Genomic DNA, 21,570 nt, shown 5'->3' with positions numbered 1-21,570 from the left:
TTTCACATTACCCTGACAGTACATTCAAGTGCACATTCAAGAATTGGATATACTAAAAAAAAAAGAAACAGTATGCTTTTTCCGTTTTGGTTTACCCAAATGCTTTTGGACATTCCTTATATGTGGTGCTTTTTGGGCCTCAAGACATATAAAAAAAAAAATTGTGCTCGAATGGTAGAATGCATATGGTGTGTATTAGTGGAACAGGCAGATTGTCATGGGGGAAAAAAAACCCATTCTAAAATCAATAAATAAACATACAAATAAAGAGGAGAGGGATGTGTCTTAGTGAGTGAGATAGCCACCAAATGTGATATCTACTAATGTCAAAACAGCCTGGGATCATTTCTTAAAGCAAATGTACTGCAAAGTAATTGGGGGCAGGCAAAAAAAAAAAGAAATAAAGTAATACCCAAGGACAGGAAGAAAACATTCCTGAAATAAAAATGCATACAATACGGACTTGGAGAATAAGTTTATGTGAATGTTCTTAGATATAAACAAACAAGTAAATGCAGAGTAAATAAAAGCAGTCTAAAACTATATTTCACAGTCAATATGAGGTTTTTCTTCAGGGTGAGAAAAGGCATCGGATGCATGAATGATCCATTTACATATGGTTAAATGTACATGAACAGTTCAGATTATCCTGTTTGTGTATGAAAATGAAAATACACAAGTTCACTGCTCAAATATTGGACATTAATCCAACGTACTGGGTCCTGGATAAGGTCACCTTCCTGACTGAGCACTTTTTGTGAAGTGGATACTGTGATTTAAAAAAAAAAAAAAAAAAACACTCAAAGTTCCAAGCTTGGCTGCTCACTTTATCAAGGTGTATGATCCTTAAGTGTTTGAAGCAGCCAAAAGAGCTTTATGTTTTAAGAGTTAAGAGGTCAGAGACTTCTGAAGTGCCATACAGCAATGACAGTGCAGATCCACACTGTATATAAAGCTATGATGTGGCTGCTCTCAGTGGGTATGTATTTGCATTGGAAAAGGAGCAGGTGCAAGATGTACCTCTATTGCTTTTTGGTTTTGCTTAGCAGCTTCTGTTTTACTCAGTGCAAAATTTCAGGTAAGACTATGTACCTATTTACCTATACCTGAATAATTTCTAGTATTTATGAGGAACACTGACTCTGAAACTCTGAACTATGGCATTAATCCTCAGAGCAAGTGTTTATGCTGGATGCAGTTCACCATTATCTTGCATCATTCAAGCTGCTAGTGGCCAAATGTTTGTGGACACCTGACCATCAATACCCATATGTGCTTGTTGGACAACCCATTCCAGATTTAGTCCCTTTGCTGTTATAATAACCTTTAATCTTCTGGGAAGGCTTTCCACTAGATTTCGGAGCATGGCTGTGGGAATTTGTCCATTCAGTCTCAAGAACATTAGTGAGATCAGGCACTGAGGCCTGGGGTGCAGTTAGCGTTCCAGTTCATCTCAAAGGTGTTCAGTGGGGTTGAGGTCAGAGCTCTGTGCGGACCACTTGAGTTCTTCCAAACCAACCTTGGCGAACCATGTCTTCATGGACCTCACTTTGTGCACAAGGGCATCTTCATGCTGAAACATGTTTGGGCTAGACCACTCAGTTCCAGTGAAGGGAAACTGTAATGCTACAGCATACAAAGACATCCTATCCTGTGTGTTTCTGACTTTGTGGCAACATTTTGGGGAAGACCTACATATGGGTGTGATGATCAGATGTCCACAAACTTTTGGCTGTATAGTGTATATCAGGGCATTAGTGATGGTGTAGTCTAATTCTTGGATGAATATTGGGAATATCTCTGCTCTAGAGTACCAGCTAGAGTCAGAGGTTAGAAGTCAGTGTGAACAGCTGAGAGCAGTTGGAGCAGCACAACAACAGGACTACATTCCCCAGTGCTCAGAGGATGGTCGCTACAGGTGCACTAAGTGAACTGAACTAATGTGATGATGATACAATTTAATGAAGCAAATGCTCATCAGTGACTAAACTCATTGAAGGTGTATTAGACATTACCTGAAGAACATGTCTGTCTGTCTGTCTGTCTGTCTGTAGACATGTGCAGTGTAATCATCTTGGGGAGTGCTGGTGTGTTAATGGAGATGGAAGTGAAATTCCTGGGAGCCGACAGAACACATCCGTAGTGCATTGTAAGTGGTTAAAATGCTAGATATATACAGAAATGTAAGCCTTATTAAGCCTCTATGATAGTTTTAAGAAAGAGATGATGACCCAAATGGAGTCTGGGTCATCATCTGGACATGCTTTCTGGCCAAGTGTATTAGTTTTACATTTTCTGTTTCCCATTCCCAGTAGTGGCCCCAAAATTGTGGAATAGTCTACCCTTGCAATATTAGAACAGCTCAGAATCTGGTGTCTTTTAAATCTCAATTAAAAACTTATCTTTTCACCAAGGCTTTTAATTAACCATGTTTGTTCTCATTGTTTTATTTTGTTTAGTCTGTTTAATTCATTTTTTGTACAGCATATTGGTTGACAGTTTACTGTTTTTAACTGTGCTTTATAAATAAATTGTCATTGTACACTGGAGTGTCCATGTGAATATGACCAAATGACACTATTGCTTCAGGTCTGAGATCGTGCCAGCTGCAGAGACAGAGGGCATTGCTGAGCCAAGACAATGATCTGGTGCCTCAGTGCATGGAATCGGGTGAGTACCAGCCTGTTCAGTGTGACGGAGCTCTGGGCCAGTGCTGGTGTGTGGACCTTGAGGGCATGGAGATCTACGGCACAAGGCAGAATGGCAGGCCATCAAAGTGTGAGTGGATTGTTAATTCAGTTACAGCATATTTGATTGCAACTGCATTTCACAGGCCTAATTGAAAAGAAGCTACAGGATGAATCTGCAGACAATGATATGTTGGCATTATTATGTATTTATTTTCAAAGTATATTCACCTGTTCACCAATCTGTTTATTTTAGGCTTTTAGTTAAGGGCTGAGGGAACAAAGAAAATTTCATGAATGCTGAAAAGAACTGTATCTCCAGTTAATAAATCCACTCTCTGGCTTGTGTGCATGTAATCTATCAACCATATCAATAACCTTAGCATTTTTGTGATTAATTTTAACTTTCTTTGAAATATAACTTGAAAAAACAATCTGACATTTTAGCCTACCAAACGTGTGGGTGGCATCTCTGCTTTAGACGCTTTACCACAAGGGTCCTTGATTCACCAATCTATTGTTCTCATTTTCTCAGTTAATTTACACAAGGAATAGTTTCAATTATATAATTGGCACAACCGTAATTTGAACCAATTATTGTGATCTGATTATTTCAAATAATATTATTTTTGTATTTGACCGTTACTCTCAGGCCCAGGTGTGTGTGAGGTGAGGGATCGTAGGCTTCTCCACGGTGTTGGAGAGCCGTCTCCTCCGCAGTGCTCAGATGATGGGACTTTCCTTCCTGTGCAGTGCAAGTTGATTAACACCACCAATATGATGGTCTTTGATCTGTTACATACTTTCAACAGGTGAGCTACCATGCTACAATGGGTATGGATCAACAGTGTTACAGCATTTCAACACCCCTAGATTTTTAAAACTTAATAACTTAATAAGGAAGATGGGGAAATCTTAACAGATCAGCAGAGTGTCTAGATAACAGTGACTGAGTTAATTGAGTCTAATTTCCATTACACATCCATGGTAATTTAGGGACTTCATTGCTATGGTTCTCAATGAAAAAGTATTGTTTCCAGCTCTTTCGAAATCATTCCTTCTCACTGTTAATTTTGAGCTTTTTGTCTGTAGCCATGACTAAATATCACTGAGTTAACTAATTTGCAGGTGTAGTCAGAGAAAAAAGGCTCTTGCCATTTTAACTAATCGTATTAACACCTGGGGCCACCTGTTATACATTCTAAGAGAGAAAAAAGCTTGATTTCCATATTATTCATCCTAAACATCTTTCATTATCTGTCATTTAAATATGGCACACTTTTTAAGTACCTTCATGAACTGGAGTGTTGGTGTTGGTGTGAACTTTTAGATATCTTAGAGTAATTATAGTTCTACTTTTCATTATTTTTTTAAACTGAGTATTTATGTGGTACCTGTATGTCTCAGATTTCCAGAGATCTTCCAGACATTCAGTGGTTTTAGAAAGGCTTTCCTTGAACTGTCCAGCTACTGTTACTGTACTGACACTCGAGGCAGAGAGCTTCCCAGAACTGGTGAGACAAAACTGTATACGTGAATTCAGTAGCACGACTCTGATTCAACTAAAACTGTTTGACACTGTATGTTTGTGACAAATGTGACATATTTCTTAAAATTTGGCAAATAATTCTTTTTTAAAGCTTTTTCCCTCTGGTACCTCTTGTGCATTTAAAGGTACTTTAACATGTTTCTGCTAGTATATTTTCCCTAATCTGCCATTTTTTTTACTGTGCAGGACTGGAGCTGCTCCTGAATGATGTATATGATACGGCATTCTCAAGCCTGGATGTAGGACGCTCCTTCTCTCAGTCCAACATGTATCGAATCCTACAGAGGAGATACCTTGCTATCCAGCTGGCCTTGACTGGGCAATTTAGATGTGAGTTTAAATATGTTAGTCAATCAAAATCCCAAAGTGAAGCTAGTCTTTGCCCTATAATTCAAAGTTGATTTGTGTAGGATTGTGCACAGTGGAGCATCTGCTGGATAAACTAGCATATTTGTTGAATAGCCATTGAATAACAGTACTGTATGATGATGTAGGTCCAACCCCATGTGAAAGTGAGCGATCTGCAAGCTCCCAGGCTGGTAATGTCTTTGTGCCTTCATGTGATGCCCGTGGAAACTACATACCAACCCAATGCCAGGCTGGTGGGCAGTGCTGGTGTGTGGACTCTGATGGCAAGGAGATCCTTGGGACTCGACAGCATGGAGTTCCCAACTGTCGTGAGTTTTAAATAAAACCTACCCAGTTGTGACAACATTGAGATTTTAGGAGTTGGATGTAAGATATTGTTTTAACTGTAACAAGTAATAAATGGGACATTTGATTCCCCAGTCTTTACTCATTGTTGAATCAATTTCAATTCAATTCAGTTCAATTTTTATTTGTATAGCGCTCTCAGCAGTGGACATTGTCACAAAGCAGCTTTACAGAAAAATATAAATTCTGGATATAAATTTTAAATTTATAAATTTATGCCTAATGAGCAAGCCAGAGGTAAAGGTGGCAAGGAAACGCTCCCTGAGGCGATATAAAGAAGAAACCTTGAGAGGAACCAGACTCAAAAAGGAACCCATCCTCATCTGGGTGACACCGGATAGTGCGATTATAAATAATTGTCTTCTATAACTGTGTGCTATGTAGTCAGAAAGTGCCATTGTGTAACCAGGAAATTCATTATGGTTTTAACATGAAGTCTATTTTGTTGAAGTTATCAGCTGTTCACAGATGGAGACTTGAGTACAAAACAGTTCGTGGCAATCGAAGTCGTACAACTATCATAGCAATTGTAGTTCTAAGCCATTGTAGCACAACTGTTCATATCAATTGCAGTCCAAACCCATCTTCATGGTTTCTAGTGGTACCATCAACAGTAATCTGATGTATCTTTAGGCTGTCCATATGGGGCCATCCTCAGCAGCAGCAAGTGATTTCTAAGTGATGAGAACTCCAACCAGAAGCAGGGCATCAGGACGAATCGGGCAGGTCCAGAGAGCAGAGGGGGTCAGGATAACTGGTATTTCAGGAGTAGCATGTGTAGCTTGACAGAGAGAGAGAAAGGAACACAGATCATTAGATATGCTTATTGTCACGTAATGGTAAAGGACAATATACATTGTGTGCAGAGTGCAGGCAGGGACTCCAGCAAGACTAGCTATGACAGCGTAACTAAAAGGGAGAGTCAAAAGGTAACACAGACATGAGGGTGCCCTGAGACATAAAGCAGTGAGCCACTCCACCATCAACAAACCCAAGTGAAATCGTGAGAGTAGGGGGGAACTGCATCCAATCATCCCAGTTCACCACAGCACTCTATGCCTTTGAACCCTCCAGATCTGCTCCTTTATCTAAGAAAAACTGTTCACAAAAGGCTTGACTAAACAAATATGCTTTTATCCTAGACTTAAACAATATGACTGTGTCTGAGTCCCAAACACTAATTGGAAGGCTGTTCCATAACTATGGGGCTTTGTAAGAGAAAGCTCTGCTCCCTGCTGTAGCCTTCAGAATCTAAGGTACCAACAAATAGCCTGCACCTTTTGATCAAAGTAGGCATGGCGGATCATAAATGACCAGAAGTTTGCTCAGATACTGCAGTGCGAGACCCTTCAGTGTTTTATAGGTCAATATTGGTATTTTATAATCAATGGAAAATTTGATTGTTAGCCAATGCAGTGTGGATAAGATAGGGGGTAAGGGCTCTCGCTGCTGCATTCTAGACTAACTGGAGCTTGTTTACACCTACTGGAACATTACATTGTAAGGCATTACAATAATCCAGCCTAGAGGTAACAAAAGCACTAGTTTTTTGAACTAGTTTTTCTGCATCATCATGTAGTGATGGTCCTAGTAATAGCTTTAAAAGAAAGACTGGAGTCAATAATCACACCAAAGTCTTTTAGTGCTGCACATGATGAAACAGAAAGGCCATCCAGAGTTACTATGTAATCAGAAAACTTACTTCTAGCTGCATGTGGTCCTAGTACAAGTATTTCTATCTTGTCAGAATTAAGTAGAAGTAAGTTAATAAGCAACCAGTGTCTAATGTCCTTTACACATTCCTCAACTTTATTAAGCCGGTGTCTCTGGCTTAATCTGGCTTTGCCGAAACATACGACTGTGTGTCATCAGCATAACAGTGGAAGCTAATACCATGTTTATGAATAATTTTACACAGAGGTTGCATATATAATTTAAAAAGCAATAGGCCTAAAACAGAACATTGCGGAACACCAAATTTTACCTTAGTATGCGGAGAGAAGTCACATATTTACATGTACAAACTGATAATGATCAGTCAAATATGACCTAAGCCAGGAGAGGCTAGAATAGTATGATAAGTGGTGTCAGAATCTGAACTAAGGTCAAGCAACACAAGCAGGGAGACTCAACCCTGATCAGAGGCCAGTAGGTAATTTGCCACATAACCAGCACTGTCTCTATGCTGTGATGAGGCCTAAATCCTGACTGATACATTTCATGAATGTTATTCCGATGTAGGTATGAACATAACTGTCAAGGTCAGATTTTTAAATTGGGTTTGATAACTGCTAGTTTAAAAGATTTAGGTATATAGCCATTGCTAAGAGAAGAATTGATTATTTTAGAAGAGGTTTGATTGCTTCTGGTATTATCTGTTTGAGAAATATATAGGTAAGGGATCTAGTACACAAGTTGATGATTTTGATGAGGAAATTAGTGAAATTACTTGGGTCTCTCAGAGTAAAAATCCTTGGCAGTGTTTCATATTGATGTTTATTAGAAGTCTCCCTTTAAAGTCATCATGACACTGTGATAGTGATCATGAATTGTGTAATTTGATTAACATGGTGCTGCATGGAGTATTAAAACTTGGCCGGCAGCTAAACCTCTTTTTTTTTTGGTTCTTAGCCACAGCACAGACGTTTATATCATGAGCCGCGTTATGAATAAAGAAAGAACAGTTGTAGTCACAAGAGGATGCCCCAACAGTTTTTGCTTGCCAAAATTCTTATGATCATAGTATGTTTAAAAAGCTTTATTCTTCCAGCATGCTGTGTTTTGGATCTGAGCTGTTTTCTTGCTTGTTTTTGTAGGCGCAGGAGCAAAAGACTGCCTCTCTGAAAGGAAACAAGCACTCTCCAGGCTCTTTTATGGTCCAGCTGGATACTTCAGCCAGAATAATGTATTTTTAGCCTCTCCGGCCAACACACAGAAAACCTTCTCTCCTCTTGTGCCATGCAGCCTGGAGTTCCAAGAACTCCTGGCCAAATCTGGTCTTTCTGGATCCTTGCCTGAGTCAGAGCATTTGGATGTTGGGGACATTCTGGCTGAGATTGTTGAAGGATTGTTCCCCACAGGAGCTCTTGCTTTAAAGGCCCTGTCCCTCACCAAAAACCCAAAGAGACTCCAGGAGAACCTTTTTGGGGGCAAGATCTTGAAGAATACAGGCAATTTTAACTTTACTGGTACTGTTGGTGCCAGAGGTACTTTGAGATTTAGTCAGATTTTTAGTCAGGTTGGCTTGATCCAAAATGGTGAGGACCTGCTGCAGCTAGCCAGGTTCTTTTCAGATGACTCTGTTATTTTAAATCTGGATCAGGAGATCTCAGATTCATATGGCCGCTCTGTAAACCTTAACCGTAACAGAGACTTGATCAAGCTTATTGGGACAGTCCTAGAAAGTGAGCAGTTCTTTACTACACTACAACAGACAATTACTTTACTCAAAGCAGAAGATAACACCCAGCTAGGGCCAATTTTCCAGGCAGTGTTTCAGAAACACTTTTGCAATTCAGCTGCTACCCCTTCATCGCAGTATGTGCCCCAGTGCACTGAAGATGGCCAGTATCAAGAGATCCAGTGCCATGGCTCCGAGTGCTGGTGTGTTGACTATAATGGGCTGGAGATTATGGATTCACGGTCTACTGGGTCCAGACCGAGATGCCCATCCCAGTGTGAGAAGGAGCGCAAGATGGCCATAGGAGTGAAAGCCAGCAGGTCAGCAGGCTCAGAGGTGTTCATTCCTAAATGTGAGAAAGATGGAGAGTATGTGCCATTGCAGTGCCTTGGAAAAAGCTGCTTTTGTATGGACCGCACTGGAGCTAGACACAACACGCTGAGCTCGGGAGGCTCTCTGCAGTGTGAGTAGTAACTCTGAATGAAGGCCATGACATGTTTGATTATAGGGCAGGCATAACAGAACAGGGCAGTTCATGTGAGGTAACTTTGAGGGTAAACCCTGGAGAGAAGCTTTCATAGACATTGTAGACATCTGTGCACAAAGTGATGGTTTTGGAGTACATTTTGAGTGCAGGCAGCTCTTTTCACAGACTGCTATTAGGTGAAAAGGCATAATTATTACTTATGTCAAGCATCACTCTTACTCTCACAAGGTGGTAGTGTTTAAACTGAATATGAGACTATTACAGAACAGAATATTAAATATTGAAAGGTAAATGGAATAATAAAAAAAAAAAACATTTTCCAATGGGAAAGATTATTATTTTACCACCCCTAAAGTAAAGATCATTTGATTGCACAGTTTTGGTAGGATTCTATAACAACACTTGTAAATTTCTTTGGTTTGTCCCTCTTGACATATAACTGTATACAATGCTTCAGTTTGTCTCTCTGTGGTAATTCTTAAAAGCTCTAATCAAACCCTCCAACAGTGTTTTCCTATTAGAAAAGGTTGCGGATAGTATGGTAGATACTCTTTTAAGTAGCTAAGAATGGGATAGCCAAAAAAATCCTCAAAGTACCCATTTTTCTAACAGAGTAATGTTATAACTGTTGTAAACAACTTGTTTTGACATTTTTATTCCTTTCCAGGTCCAACAGTCTGCCAGGTTACTGCAGCCCAGTATTTCCTGAACATGGTCACTTCCATTCTAGCCAATCCTGCTTCGATATCACAACTTTCTGATGTCTACATCCCTCGCTGCACTTCGGATGGCAGGTGGAACCAGATCCAGTGCGATGGCCCTCCCGAACAAGCCTTTCTGTTCTACCGCGAGTGGAGCCAAGTCAACAATGCTGGAAAGCAGCTGCCTGTATCTGAACTCCTTAATATTCTGCAAGAATACAGAAGAAATCCAGAAGCAATGGCATCATTCAGGGGCTTCGTCTTTGCATTATTCCAGGCAAGACATCAGAAAGTATTTCCTTCTTTGGCCAGGTTTAACACATTTTCAGAACTTCCATCTGAAATCCTAGTTGGAAATTCTCAAACTGTTTTTGGACCATCTATTTTCCTGAACCCTCTGTCCCTATGGAGACTTCTCAGAGGGGACCTTAGCCAGTATCCAGGCCCACTGTCAGACTTCAGTGCACCTCTGGGTCACTTTAACCTGCGCCGTTGCTGGTGTGTTGACCAGAAAGGAGCCATGATACCTGACTCCAAAGCTTCAGTCAACCAGGTTCCAAACTGTGAGTGTCAACCATAAGTATGTTCAACCAAGTGCAAATTCATGATGTTTTTCAAGTTTACCTAAAATCTCCATATTTCCACTGTTTTGCAGGTCCTGGGCCATGCTCTTTGATGCATGATCAAGTTGATAAGTTCTTGGCAGAGGCAGAGAGACTGATCTCTCTCTCCAATAGCTCTCATATACCTGTGGGTTATAGCTTCCTCCTGGCAGAAAGTGTAAATCTGAGCCATGAAGAGCTGCAGCAGGCAGCCAGTCCTGGGTTTCAGATTTCAGATGTTCTTTTGAGTAATACAAACTCTGCCCTGCACCTTGCAGCATACTCTAGTATGTAACTTTTGGCTTGGTTCCCCCTCTATCCATATTCTTTCTTTTGGAACCATCTCTTTCTAGCTCACTATTCCCTATAAAGCTGTTTTTACTGATCAGTAATATGTTATGATATTGTATGGCTTGCTAATACATTAAAACATTTTTGGAAGAATCTCATTTCACTCATTTTTTTGCCCTAACTGTTTAGTAATTAATTTGATAAGAAGCACCATCATAACACTGTCTGTACTTATGAACACTGCCAAGTTTGAAGGAAATATACATGGCATTTGAGAGTGCTGAATGAGTTCCCTTTGCTACAGCCCTTCAGTTTTACTGGCAGAGCAGCCTATTGGCCAGTGGAAGGGACAGTCAAAGTCTGCGGTTTGGATACCAGCCATATAGCCCACAGTGTGACGCTTTTGGCCAGTGGCTGCCCAGTCAATGTCATCCAAGCACTGGTAAGACAAGTCTCTAGTTTCTAACAGCTGTCTGTTATCGCTGTGGAAGCTGTTAATTATTCACAACATTATATATGTTGGGTTTGTCTCTTTATGTGATTGCTAATCTTCTTAACAGGAGGACACAATGTTCTTATCACCTACTATTAAGATATCAATTAAAAATGTAGAGTATATAATAAAAACATATTTCCAAATAGATAGTCTAAGTCCAGAGTAATGCTTCAGCTTCACATGATATTCATGGCTGCATATTTTGCTTGTATCAAATATAGGCATCACATATGAAGTTTTGATATGAGACATTGTCGTCTCTTCTCTGCAGGTCATTGTTGGTGTGTGGATGAAGATGGAGGTTACATTATTGGATCTCTTACTGCTCGCTCCATACAGCCACTACAGTGTAAATACATACTGCTTCTTTTGTGCTTAAAGCTACAGTTTTTTTTAAAGCTACAGCTACACATTTCCACTGCTGATTTACAGCTGTTAACAGATTTACAGCTATTGCTGTTATCTGATTGTAGTTAAATTCAACTTACTTTGGTTTGACTTGGCATTGCACATGAGGAGTATTTATACACCATCATTAATCTTTTAATCATTGCTATGGATGTATAATAACAATTTTGTCACACATTGTTTTCAGGCCAAAGTACATGCCAGAGATCACAAGCTCAGTTCAGTATGTCCGTTTGGAGTAAGGCAACCTCTGACATGACTGTTTCCTACAGCCCATCTTGTGAGGAGGTGTGTTTATTTTTACCTAGACATGTTTATTCCAACATGTATAAGTCATCCGTTTATTATTATAAACCAGGGTTACACCTGTGTGTGTGTGTGTCTGCGTGTCTGCGTAGGATGGCGATTTTTCTGTGCTCCAGAAGTATGATGCCAGCAGCACTGTTGCCTTGTGTGTCAGTCCTGCTACTGGAGAGGTCATCCAACCAGCCACACTTAGCCCTACAGGAGAGCTACAGTGTAAAAACCTCATTTAGTTGTACTTTTATTTAACAAAACATATTTTCAATAACTGCTAATGTGAATTGACAAGTGCACACATTTCAACTTTGAAGATTCTGTTATATTTCTATTTCTGTTTACTGCTAAACTAATATACAGAACACTCACCAAACACTTTACTAGGAACACTACACTAAGACTGGGTAGGGCCTCCATTTGCTCTCAAAACAGCCTCAAATCCTCGTGGCTTGGAGTTCGCAAGATGTTTGAATTCTTCTGAGATTCTGGACCAGGTTGACATGATTTCATCACACAGTTCCTGCGGATTTTTCAGGTGCACATTCATGCTGTGAATCTCCCATTCCACAACATCCCAGAGGTGTTCTACTGGATGCAGTTCTGGTGACTGGCATGGCCACTGCAGAACATTGAACTTACTGTCATGTTCAAGAAAACTTTTCCTTTGTGACATGGTGCATTTAGAAGGTGGGTAAATTGTGGCCATCAAGGGAAGCTTGAACCAGTCTGGCCATTGTCCGTTGCCCTCTCTCATCAATAAGGCGTTTCCATCCACAGAACTGCCGCTCACTGGATGTTTTCTCTTTATTGCACCTATTCTGAGTAAACACTTGAGACTGTTGTGTGTGAAAATCCCAGGAGATCAGCAGTTATAGAAATACCCAAACCAGCCCATCTGACACCAACAGTCATGCCACGGTCAAAATCACTGAGATCACATTTTTTCCCCATTCTGATGGTTGATGTGAACACCTGAGTTACCTGAAGCGGATGGCCTGTATCTGCATGACCTTATGCGTTGCACTGCTGCCACACAATTGGCTGATTAGATAATTGCAAGAATAAGTAGGTGTACTAATAAAGTGCTCAGTGAGTGTACATGTTTTAATACAATCTATTCTAACATATGGTTAAAACCGTGATTATTCTTTCTTTTACAAGGTCTGTTTCTTGGTGATGTGTGTTGTGTGTGGCTGTACAGGCCCCGGTTGGTGTGCTCTTCAAAAGAACCTGGCGTCTAAGCGAGAGGCAGGTATTGGCTATGAGCCAGACTGTGTGGAAGATGGTATGACATTCACACCTCGGCAGTGTGATGAGGTGTATTGCTGGTGTGTTTCTGAAAGTGGCCGGGAGATTCCCTCCACTCGCAGTCCCCGCTTAGTGAAAACACCTTCCTGTGACAGTACGCAGTTTTCACTTCTCCTTTTTAGCCCACTTACTTTGAATGTTAATAAAGTATTTTCATAAGACTTGTTTTTTTACTGGTATCTGTAAAATGGCCCTTTCCCTGTGTTTTGTGTTAGCCCCTCAGTGCCCTCTTGTCTTTGGTGTCTCTACATCCCATGTTGCTATTCTCTGTGGCAATGACAGTGTGGCTGGGAAACAGAGGCAGCACTGTGAAGTTTTCTGTGACCAAGGTTATATCAATGCCCTGCCTGCGGAAACATTCTTGTGTGATCCAGTGACCAGGACCTGGTTGAGTGAAGCTCCTCTGGCCTACTCCTGCCAAAGTAAAATTTGCGCACACTCATAAGCTTAATCTATGTAAAGATGCAATTGCCACCTTTTGTTTACACTTACAAACACCAAGAATGCATTGGTCTGGAAACTTGTGTGCTTTTCTCAGGAGTTCAGCCTCTGCAGACTGTGCAGGTATCCACAGTGTTGCAGCTGTCTCTGGCAGAGGATCCCCAAAGCTGCAGTGTTCAGCGTTCTCTGCTGCAAGCTTCTCTACTGTCTAACATGAGAGCAGCAGGACTCTGCAGCCTACAGGTATCCTACTCGCCTGTCATCCATCCACTTTGGGCTGTGTTGCAGCTGTTCAGTTTCTGAAACATATATTTTGTGTGCTTGTTTGTGGCTTAGCTATCTTCTGGTCAGTACTACTCAATTTGTGATGAGTCCGCTGTCTCCTTGGAGTGTATGAGCCAGCAAAACCTCACTGCTTATATCACTTTTAAAGCTCGCCTCTCTGATCTGCCAGTCAACGTCCTGCCTGATCTCCATGACATTGGTAAAAGCAACTGCAACTGATGCACAACATGTATCACTGAATCACTTTTGATGTATAAATATGAATAAAAAAGTCTTGTGCATTCTGAGATGCTTGCTCACAATGGTTGCGAAGAGTGCTTATTTGAGTGCTAATTTGCTAATTGACTTCCTGTCAGTTTAAACCAGCCTGGTCATTCTTCTCTGATCCTTCAGCCTGCAGAAACTCTGCTCTCGGGATGTTTTTTGTTTTTTGCACCATTCTGTGTAAACTCTAGAGACTGTTGTGTGTGAAAATCTCAGGAGATCAGTGGTTTCTGAAATACTCAAATACTCAGTGCCACGGTTAAAGTCACAGAGATCACATTTTTTTCCCATTCTGATGTTTGATGTGAACATTAACTGAAGCGCTTGACCTGTAACTGCATGATTTTCTTCACTGCGCTGCTGCCGCGTGACTGATTGGCTGATTAGATAACTGCATGAATGTGCAGGTGTACAGGTGTTCCTAATAAATTGAATTGTGAGGGTATATGAGCTTTTTTAAAATGTGGATTTTGCCCCAGATTTAAAAATTCCATTCTGTTTTAAGGGAAGATGAGTTGAAAACATTTGATATTAGGTAAAGATGGAGGTTGTATTTTTTTTAAATGTGTTTCTAGACCCACAATGATTATATAATTTCAAAACTGTGATCTTTACTAATCCATTGCAATGCCATGCAATGGATCTTGGTAGTGTCTTCATTTCAGGCTTCTATTTACATTTTTCCAGCCTGGAAATTAGCTCCGCCCCAACCCAAACACAGCTACTCAGCTCTGCTTGTTCTTCTCTAAAAAGCCAATCCATGAGGCATATGTAATTTTAACAGAGAGGTTGGGGTCAGTTTGGGGGTAAAGGAATGTCAAATTGTTTTCACTGCAATTGCAATGCACCTCATAGGCCCCTCTCAAAGTTAAAACTGCTCCTTTAAATGAATCAAACAGTAAAATTAAACCTATACATATTCTAAGCCCTTATGAAGCTAGGTTAACACTAATGTCTGTCCCTGTTTAGAACTTGTGCTCAGCAGTCAGATGAAGCTGGACGGGGTGATGGCGTTGATCAGAAACAAGTCATACCAATCAGTCTTCGTCTTGGAGCGCACTACAGCCTTCTCCTCGCCTGCCTCTTTCAGCTGCTCTGCAGGCTTTCAGCTGCTCTCAGACTCCTCTGGGTGTGGTAAGCTGCCTGTTTCTCTGCTAATCATAGGCCTGCCCTGGATAATGAATGGGAAAGGATGGATCTGGTCCAATACTGCGAGTTTTTATATATTTATCAGGGGTTTTTCTATAGGGTTGTGTAAATGTCCTGGAAGACCTTTGCTAGCTGAATTTGTAATTTAGTCCATGTTTATTAGTAGTTTGTCTTTTTAAATTTCACACATCCTCTCTCTCTTTCAGTGGTATGTCCAGCTGGCTCGTTCTCCAGTGGAGGTAGATGTATTGCATGTCCACATGGCTCATATCAGTCTGAAGCAGGGAAGGACCTATGCATCCCCTGTACCCCAGGAACCTCCACAGCAGCCCTGGGAGCCTTCAGCCCCTCACATTGTAAGTGAATGTTAGACACATTCTTTGTGACCAGGTAGAACTGATTGGATCCAACTCATGGTTTTTAGGGCATTCAGTAATTCAAACTTTTGTCTTATAGTGATATAAATGTGATTGTATATTGATGTTCAGACATTGCATTTTTATCTCTGGTGTGAAGGCGTTTCAGAGTGTCAGCAGAGTAAGCTCAACTGTACTGAAAAAGGGGACTTCCTTTCAGCCCAAAAGAACTTCTTGTCTGGCAAGTGGCTTTGTGTCACTGTAGAAGGGGAGGAACTGTCCTGGACATCTGCAGATGAGCCAATCACTGTAGAGCAATGTAAAGGTAATGATCTTCATCATGCAGCCAGTCTTAAATGAAGGAATGTATTTTATTTATCAGTAAATTAAATGTCCCAAAGTTTTGATAAAGATACATTCACTTTTATGTGTGAATATCTCCAATTAAGTGCATGTGTATGTGCGTGTCTGTCTATATGAGCAGTTTTGGAGAAATTCAAGGCTGTTACAGTGTCATCACTGTTGCTGGAGTCTGTGGATGCTGTGGTGCTGCAATCTAATCCCTCCTCACAGCCACTGGAAACACAGATTAGAAAATGTGTGCTTGGTGAGTGTGAGTGCATGAGTGTGTGTGTGTGTGTGTGTGCATATGTGTGTGTATATGTGTGTGTCTGTGTGTGGGAATTAATTTCTCATAAAATCCCAGCAGAATGTAGAAATAATACATTGAATTAAATTTATTTTTCAATCCTTAGTCCAGCCTATTTTTATTACAACAGTGGCATTTTCAAGTGCTGTTATTATGAGAGCAATTAGGCACTTTAACTACCTGTTTATCACAGTTTTAATTATTTCCAACTAACTCTTCATTGCACCAAAATACATAAATCACCTACTAACATTCTAACAATAAATAAGTTTTATGGCAACCTAAAAGGACTATTTGTTTTTTACTTTCCTCTCTCTAGATTGTGCAAAAGATGACTCGTGCCAGTATGTTGCTGTTTTCCGTGAGGGAACACAGACCTTCTGTGACCTCTACAGCACACAGACAATTAATGTTGAATGCAAGACCTCTCAGGAAGTAATAAGCTCATATCATTCTCACTAATAGTGATGCATTCTCTGCATTATATTAAGCTTATAGGCACTCATCATATTTCACTCAGAGGCACTCAAGCATATCTCTACACTGAACACAGTGAAAACATTTAATCTGCACTTCAACTTAACTATTATCAATGCCTGTATTTAGTGTTTTGGGCTTTCACTGGAACAAATATAAGAGTAGATGGATCTTTCCTAATTCAGGGTCAGGAGATTCTCCTCTTAAGACATTTCTGTAAGCTTTCAGGCTGTTATGTTTAAAATGATTCTATCCTACTTGTTTATTTTTTTAAAACTAAATAGTTCCTTAATGCAGCTTTAAAAGAAACATCTGGAAATAAATGACAGGCTAATCAAGTGGACAACATTCACAAAAAAATGGCTGAACACATGCATATGACTCTTTTTTTCCCCTTTTGACAAGCATTGTTGAGTGATTCTTTTACTGTGATGGGTAACATCAGATGCAAGTTCAGTAATCTGCATTGACTTTGTTTCATTTGGCATTGCAGACAAAAGGGTTTCTGGGAAATGAAGCAGCTGATACATTCCAAGCTCTGAGCTGCTTGTTGAAAGTCAATGTTGGAGACAAGCCCAATCTCACAGTGCTTAGGAAGAAAGGTATGATATTGGATCTGGGCAGTTGTTCTAGATAGTATTTAATATTTTAATAGTTATAATAGTTTAATAATAGTTTAATGTTTAACTAATAAATCTAATAATAAATCATATAGATTTTTTATGGTGTGGTGCAGCATATGACCATATCTATAAACTGTTATCTGTAGCAAGATGAACAGCATTTTGTAATGTTTGCCTGTTTGCCAAAACAAAAAGAAATTAAGAAAATATCAAAAGGTTAATTTTGCTCTTTCATACTTAGCTTACTGCCATTCTGTTTATTCTTAGTAAGTTATACATTTGCAAAAATGAAGCCTAGATATAGAGAATCTACTAGCTCACATTTCTGCATGCCAGTACTTCTGCATATATAGCAATTAACTGGAAGAAGACTGAAATAGTGAAAATGTTATTTTTGGATGGTCTTTGCCAAAATGTGAAGCGTATCAAGAACCTCTTTTTCACTTGTTTACCCCAGTCTCCTTTTTTTATACCAAAGGACATGAATTCAACACTGCTGGCAGGAAGAGCTTTAAGAGACTGAGTTTTCACAAAGTGAATTCTGGAGTATATCGCACTCTTGTATTTGAAGCACCCAGAGCATCTCTAGATGATGTACACTACTTCTGTGCGGACACCTGCAGTCAGGAGAGCTGCTGTGATGGCTTTATTCTCAACCAGAATGTCCTCAGTGGAGGTCAGTTATGGTTTTACCTCTAAATTAAGAAACTGTTTATTAACCATCATGTTCCAATTTTATAGCTGCCAGAATGTCATTGTAAGGCTTTTAACAAGGTCCTTGTAAACAATTTTCCCTCTCAGATAAAACACATAGAATATAGAAAATATATTTTTTCTTAAAGTGACTAGAAATTGTCAAATAAATATTTAGAACTGCTCAAATGTGAAATAAGGGGAACTTCCCCTTTAACCCCTCTGTAATATAGGTAAAGAGTTGAAGCAGTGTGTCTTTCTGTGCAGGATCAGTGATGTGCGGTCTGCTGAGTTTTCCTGGTGTGCTGCAGTGCAGTGAGGAGGACTGGGATGTAAGCGGCATAGCTTCATCCAGCCGAACCTGTGGAGCTGGACTCAAATATAACAAACAACAGAAACGTTTTACCTTTGAATTTGGTGGACAGAATTTCATCATCAGTAAGACACTGCAGAATGCAAAATCTATGTAAAAGCTTTTGGGAAATATGTGCAAATATGTTGAGTTTGAGGGGTTTTTTTTTTGTTAGCCTACATGCTTTAAAAAAAAGTTGAAAAAAAAAAAGATTAAATCAGTCTAGAAATTGTTTCTTTGATGGAAACCCTTATGACCTTTAAAGGTAGAAACCCTTTAACAAGCTAGAACCATTGACCATCCTAAGATTATCTTGCAGAATTTTTTTGTAAGGGTGTAGATTTTGTATTTATAAGATGTGGATTGCATTTAATTGAGTAGAACTGTTGTCATGCTTCCAGCTGATTCAGCTTTGCCAGCATCAAGCAAAAACAAAACTGATTACCAAGCCACTATCATCAGCTTCCAGCAGGTCTACCTCTGGACAGGTACAGACCCAACATGCCTAAATCATACTTACTGCTCTAATCTCTATAACAAAGTACACACTTGAGACACTCGAGTTGACAGAATAATGTACATCTTGAACAGCACAGCTTACTGTCATGTTTGCTTTAATGGTATAACAGCCATGCTTTTGTCTGCAGAGTCAGATATGAGTACACGACCAAAGACTGAGGGACCCTGTGGAGGATCAGCACTTCTAGAAGTTACCAGACCCACTCTGAATGGTATGAAACTTTCTAAGACTCTTGTACTTTAGCTGACCTTTTCAACAAGTTGATATCAACATGGCTGACCAGACATGGGGGGCATTATTGGTGTATTTTACAGTGCCCTAGTTTTTCTAAAAAAAAAAAAAAAAGAAAGAAAGACAGTGGTCAATATGCTTAGTTTTGTTATTGTCTTTGATTAACAAAGTGTTTTTATATGGCCTTGTAGACTCAGTGAAGGAGAATTTTGAGGTGCTTGATACCAATGAAATTAAGACTGACTCAGAGAAAGAAACACCAAGCCAGCGGTACTGGGTCTTCAAACACCAGTTCACTGCAGCAGAGGCCCAGCTCTGGTGTCTCAAACGTAAGCTATAAACTTTACTTAATGCAATTAACTAAAACTCAGTTGAAAGCTGTGATATGATACACTCTTAGAAATAAAGGTACCAAACTGTCTTATCACTGGCATGGTACCATCAAGATTACACTTTTTTATATGAGAAGGTGCATGTGGTGTACCTTTAATTTAGGTCCAATTATGTACCTTATATTAGTTTTAAAGGTGTAAAGATAATATTAAAGGTACAGAGATGTCTCCTTGATGGTACCACCACAATGACAAGGAAAATTTGGTACCCTTATTTCTGAGATTGTACTATGTGTGTTGAGTGTCTGTTTTCTATGGGTATGTGCACTGCAGGCTGTATGGAGGAGGAGTATTGTCATATTGCAGACCTTCGAGATGAAGGCCCTGTGTATTTTACATGCATGCTGTATCCTGACACACGAGTGTGTGGAGCCTATGATAAGCCTCTGAGACAGGCCTGCATTCTGGTACTGCCACAGGACCCCCAGACTGCCTACCAGAAGAAGGGTGAGCTCAAAACACTCTGACCTGCTGCACTGAGCAACACTACATCAGTAAGCTGCAGTACGTCAGTGCTGCTCCTCTCTGCAGAAATGAGGGAGAGAGTCTGATGTACATTATTTAAGCAGCTCCCTTTAAAGAAACCTTTCCCACTGTGTTTAAGTTCAGTTCAGAAGCAGAATCTTTAATAATTTCACATGGTTCTGGTATTAGTTCTTCCCACAGCTCTATTTTGAAAGAAGCCATATGAGACCTATCTTTTCTGTATACTTATTAGCTTGTTTTGGTGCCTGTTGATCTTAGCAACTGTCCCAGAATTTAAATAACTCCTAGGTTTATACAGCTGTGTCCGTATTGCTCCAGGCCTCAGCAGTGAGTGAACTGAGAGAGCTGATCACACAATGTCATCAAAGTTTTTAGTGCATGGACAGATTGTACTAATGAGCCCTGGTGAAAGCAAGGAGCTGAAGATTATTTCAGATGAAAGCAAGTGTTTCTGGGCTGATGTTTAAACAAACCTACTTTTGGCCTACTTTATCTTGGCAAAACCATTAAAGTACACTATTTATTTGGGAACATTTTTCAAAGACAAATAATTTAAGAAAAGCCTTTTTTGAATATAGATTATTAAAAAAATCAAGAATACAACATTTATATGTGCACTAATGTACACCAGTTGTATCCCCAGTTCCTCAGGTATATTGCATTGAACAGAGTAACTTTCACTCTTCTCGTGACAAAAAGTTCACCAGATGAGCTCAGAAAATGCGTTTATAACAATCAAAAGCAAATTCTTAAAGCAGTTCAGCAATTGGGGAACCTTATGTCAGTTTTGCCGCAAGTTGGAAATTGGAAAGTCAGTAAGTTTGGTTTATTTTGGAGCCCCACTCTCTGTCAAACCTGATTAATTAACACCTCATATAGCATTTAGTTTGGAGCTAAGCCATGGTAGACCTAATTTCCTCTCTGTCGTCTACAATGTTCCAAAGGAAAAACATGGAATAAAAAAAAAACTACTAAAATCATTTCATAATGATTTTATGAAACACCATGGTTGTTAGAATGTCATTTTAGGAACAACTTTACCTTTAACAATGTAAAGACAGTCCTTCATTGCAGGGATTTTCAACACGATGCAAATCCATTACCAATATATTCAATGTTGCCATGTGTAGTGTATGTTTTTGTTTGTTTGTTTGTTTAAGTTTCATTACAAGTTATTATAAATTAACTAGATTATATGAATAGGCTTCTTCCTGGTACATAATTGTGCCCTTGCATTTGTGGGATGTCTTTATTTAGTCTCCAAGGAGAAAAATCACTATTATGTAATGTTTTACTGGCAGCCGGGCTGTAGTGGAGTTTTCCTTCACATGTGGAGTGCTTTCCAACACCAAGCATATTGAGGCCATGTGGTAAAAGTGCTGATTTCTGGCATCTGCACTGAACTGTTAAGCTATTCTTCAGGCTATTCTGTCTGGTATCTCCTAGTGTCTATGCTATGCTATGCCTTAATATCAAGATCATAAACACAGACTTTTTTTTTTCCTTTTTCAGAACGTGGGTAATATGGAAAGGTTTGGTTTGGTGAGGATGAGCGCCAAACCGCTAGGACAGAGAGCTTTATTTTTCAGAATTTTATATTTAGGCCATGTTTGGATGTTGTCTTGTTTTCTTTGGAATAATCTGTATATAATCTGTCTATATATATATCTGTATATTTTTGTATGTATCAATATATTTTTTCTGTAGTC

General features: G+C 39.6%; 1 protein-coding gene across 2 annotated transcripts in view; it reads left to right on the top strand.

Moving 5' to 3' along the window:
- Nucleotides 1-28: 28 nt before the first annotated feature.
- tg (thyroglobulin) overlaps nucleotides 29-21,570 on the top strand; it is a 37,576-nt gene continuing 16,034 nt past the window's right edge. For both annotated transcript variants that reach the window (XM_053233809.1, XM_026926757.3), the window contains exons 1-31: nucleotides 29-1,078; nucleotides 1,810-1,918; nucleotides 2,055-2,149; nucleotides 2,590-2,778; nucleotides 3,340-3,499; nucleotides 4,095-4,201; nucleotides 4,423-4,566; nucleotides 4,731-4,913; nucleotides 7,767-8,813; nucleotides 9,505-10,101; nucleotides 10,194-10,427; nucleotides 10,736-10,873; nucleotides 11,199-11,276; nucleotides 11,523-11,623; nucleotides 11,734-11,854; nucleotides 12,837-13,037; nucleotides 13,159-13,365; nucleotides 13,482-13,627; nucleotides 13,721-13,868; nucleotides 14,903-15,067; nucleotides 15,289-15,438; nucleotides 15,599-15,763; nucleotides 15,923-16,045; nucleotides 16,407-16,522; nucleotides 17,058-17,166; nucleotides 17,666-17,863; nucleotides 18,148-18,318; nucleotides 18,634-18,720; nucleotides 18,880-18,963; nucleotides 19,175-19,312; nucleotides 19,649-19,822. In XM_053233809.1, the coding sequence (XP_053089784.1) occupies nucleotides 925-1,078; nucleotides 1,810-1,918; nucleotides 2,055-2,149; nucleotides 2,590-2,778; nucleotides 3,340-3,499; nucleotides 4,095-4,201; nucleotides 4,423-4,566; nucleotides 4,731-4,913; nucleotides 7,767-8,813; nucleotides 9,505-10,101; nucleotides 10,194-10,427; nucleotides 10,736-10,873; nucleotides 11,199-11,276; nucleotides 11,523-11,623; nucleotides 11,734-11,854; nucleotides 12,837-13,037; nucleotides 13,159-13,365; nucleotides 13,482-13,627; nucleotides 13,721-13,868; nucleotides 14,903-15,067; nucleotides 15,289-15,438; nucleotides 15,599-15,763; nucleotides 15,923-16,045; nucleotides 16,407-16,522; nucleotides 17,058-17,166; nucleotides 17,666-17,863; nucleotides 18,148-18,318; nucleotides 18,634-18,720; nucleotides 18,880-18,963; nucleotides 19,175-19,312; nucleotides 19,649-19,822 (5,839 nt within the window). In that variant the 5' untranslated portion in view covers nucleotides 29-924. The remainder of the gene's footprint in view (nucleotides 1,079-1,809; nucleotides 1,919-2,054; nucleotides 2,150-2,589; nucleotides 2,779-3,339; nucleotides 3,500-4,094; nucleotides 4,202-4,422; nucleotides 4,567-4,730; nucleotides 4,914-7,766; nucleotides 8,814-9,504; nucleotides 10,102-10,193; nucleotides 10,428-10,735; nucleotides 10,874-11,198; nucleotides 11,277-11,522; nucleotides 11,624-11,733; nucleotides 11,855-12,836; nucleotides 13,038-13,158; nucleotides 13,366-13,481; nucleotides 13,628-13,720; nucleotides 13,869-14,902; nucleotides 15,068-15,288; nucleotides 15,439-15,598; nucleotides 15,764-15,922; nucleotides 16,046-16,406; nucleotides 16,523-17,057; nucleotides 17,167-17,665; nucleotides 17,864-18,147; nucleotides 18,319-18,633; nucleotides 18,721-18,879; nucleotides 18,964-19,174; nucleotides 19,313-19,648; nucleotides 19,823-21,570) is intronic.

The sequence above is a fragment of the Pangasianodon hypophthalmus genome, chromosome 1 (assembly GCF_027358585.1).
Source record: "Pangasianodon hypophthalmus isolate fPanHyp1 chromosome 1, fPanHyp1.pri, whole genome shotgun sequence".
In the NCBI taxonomy this organism is placed as follows: domain Eukaryota; kingdom Metazoa; phylum Chordata; class Actinopteri; order Siluriformes; family Pangasiidae; genus Pangasianodon; species Pangasianodon hypophthalmus.
Note: the sequence above shows the minus strand (reverse complement) of the source record. Positions and strands in the feature narration are given on the sequence as shown.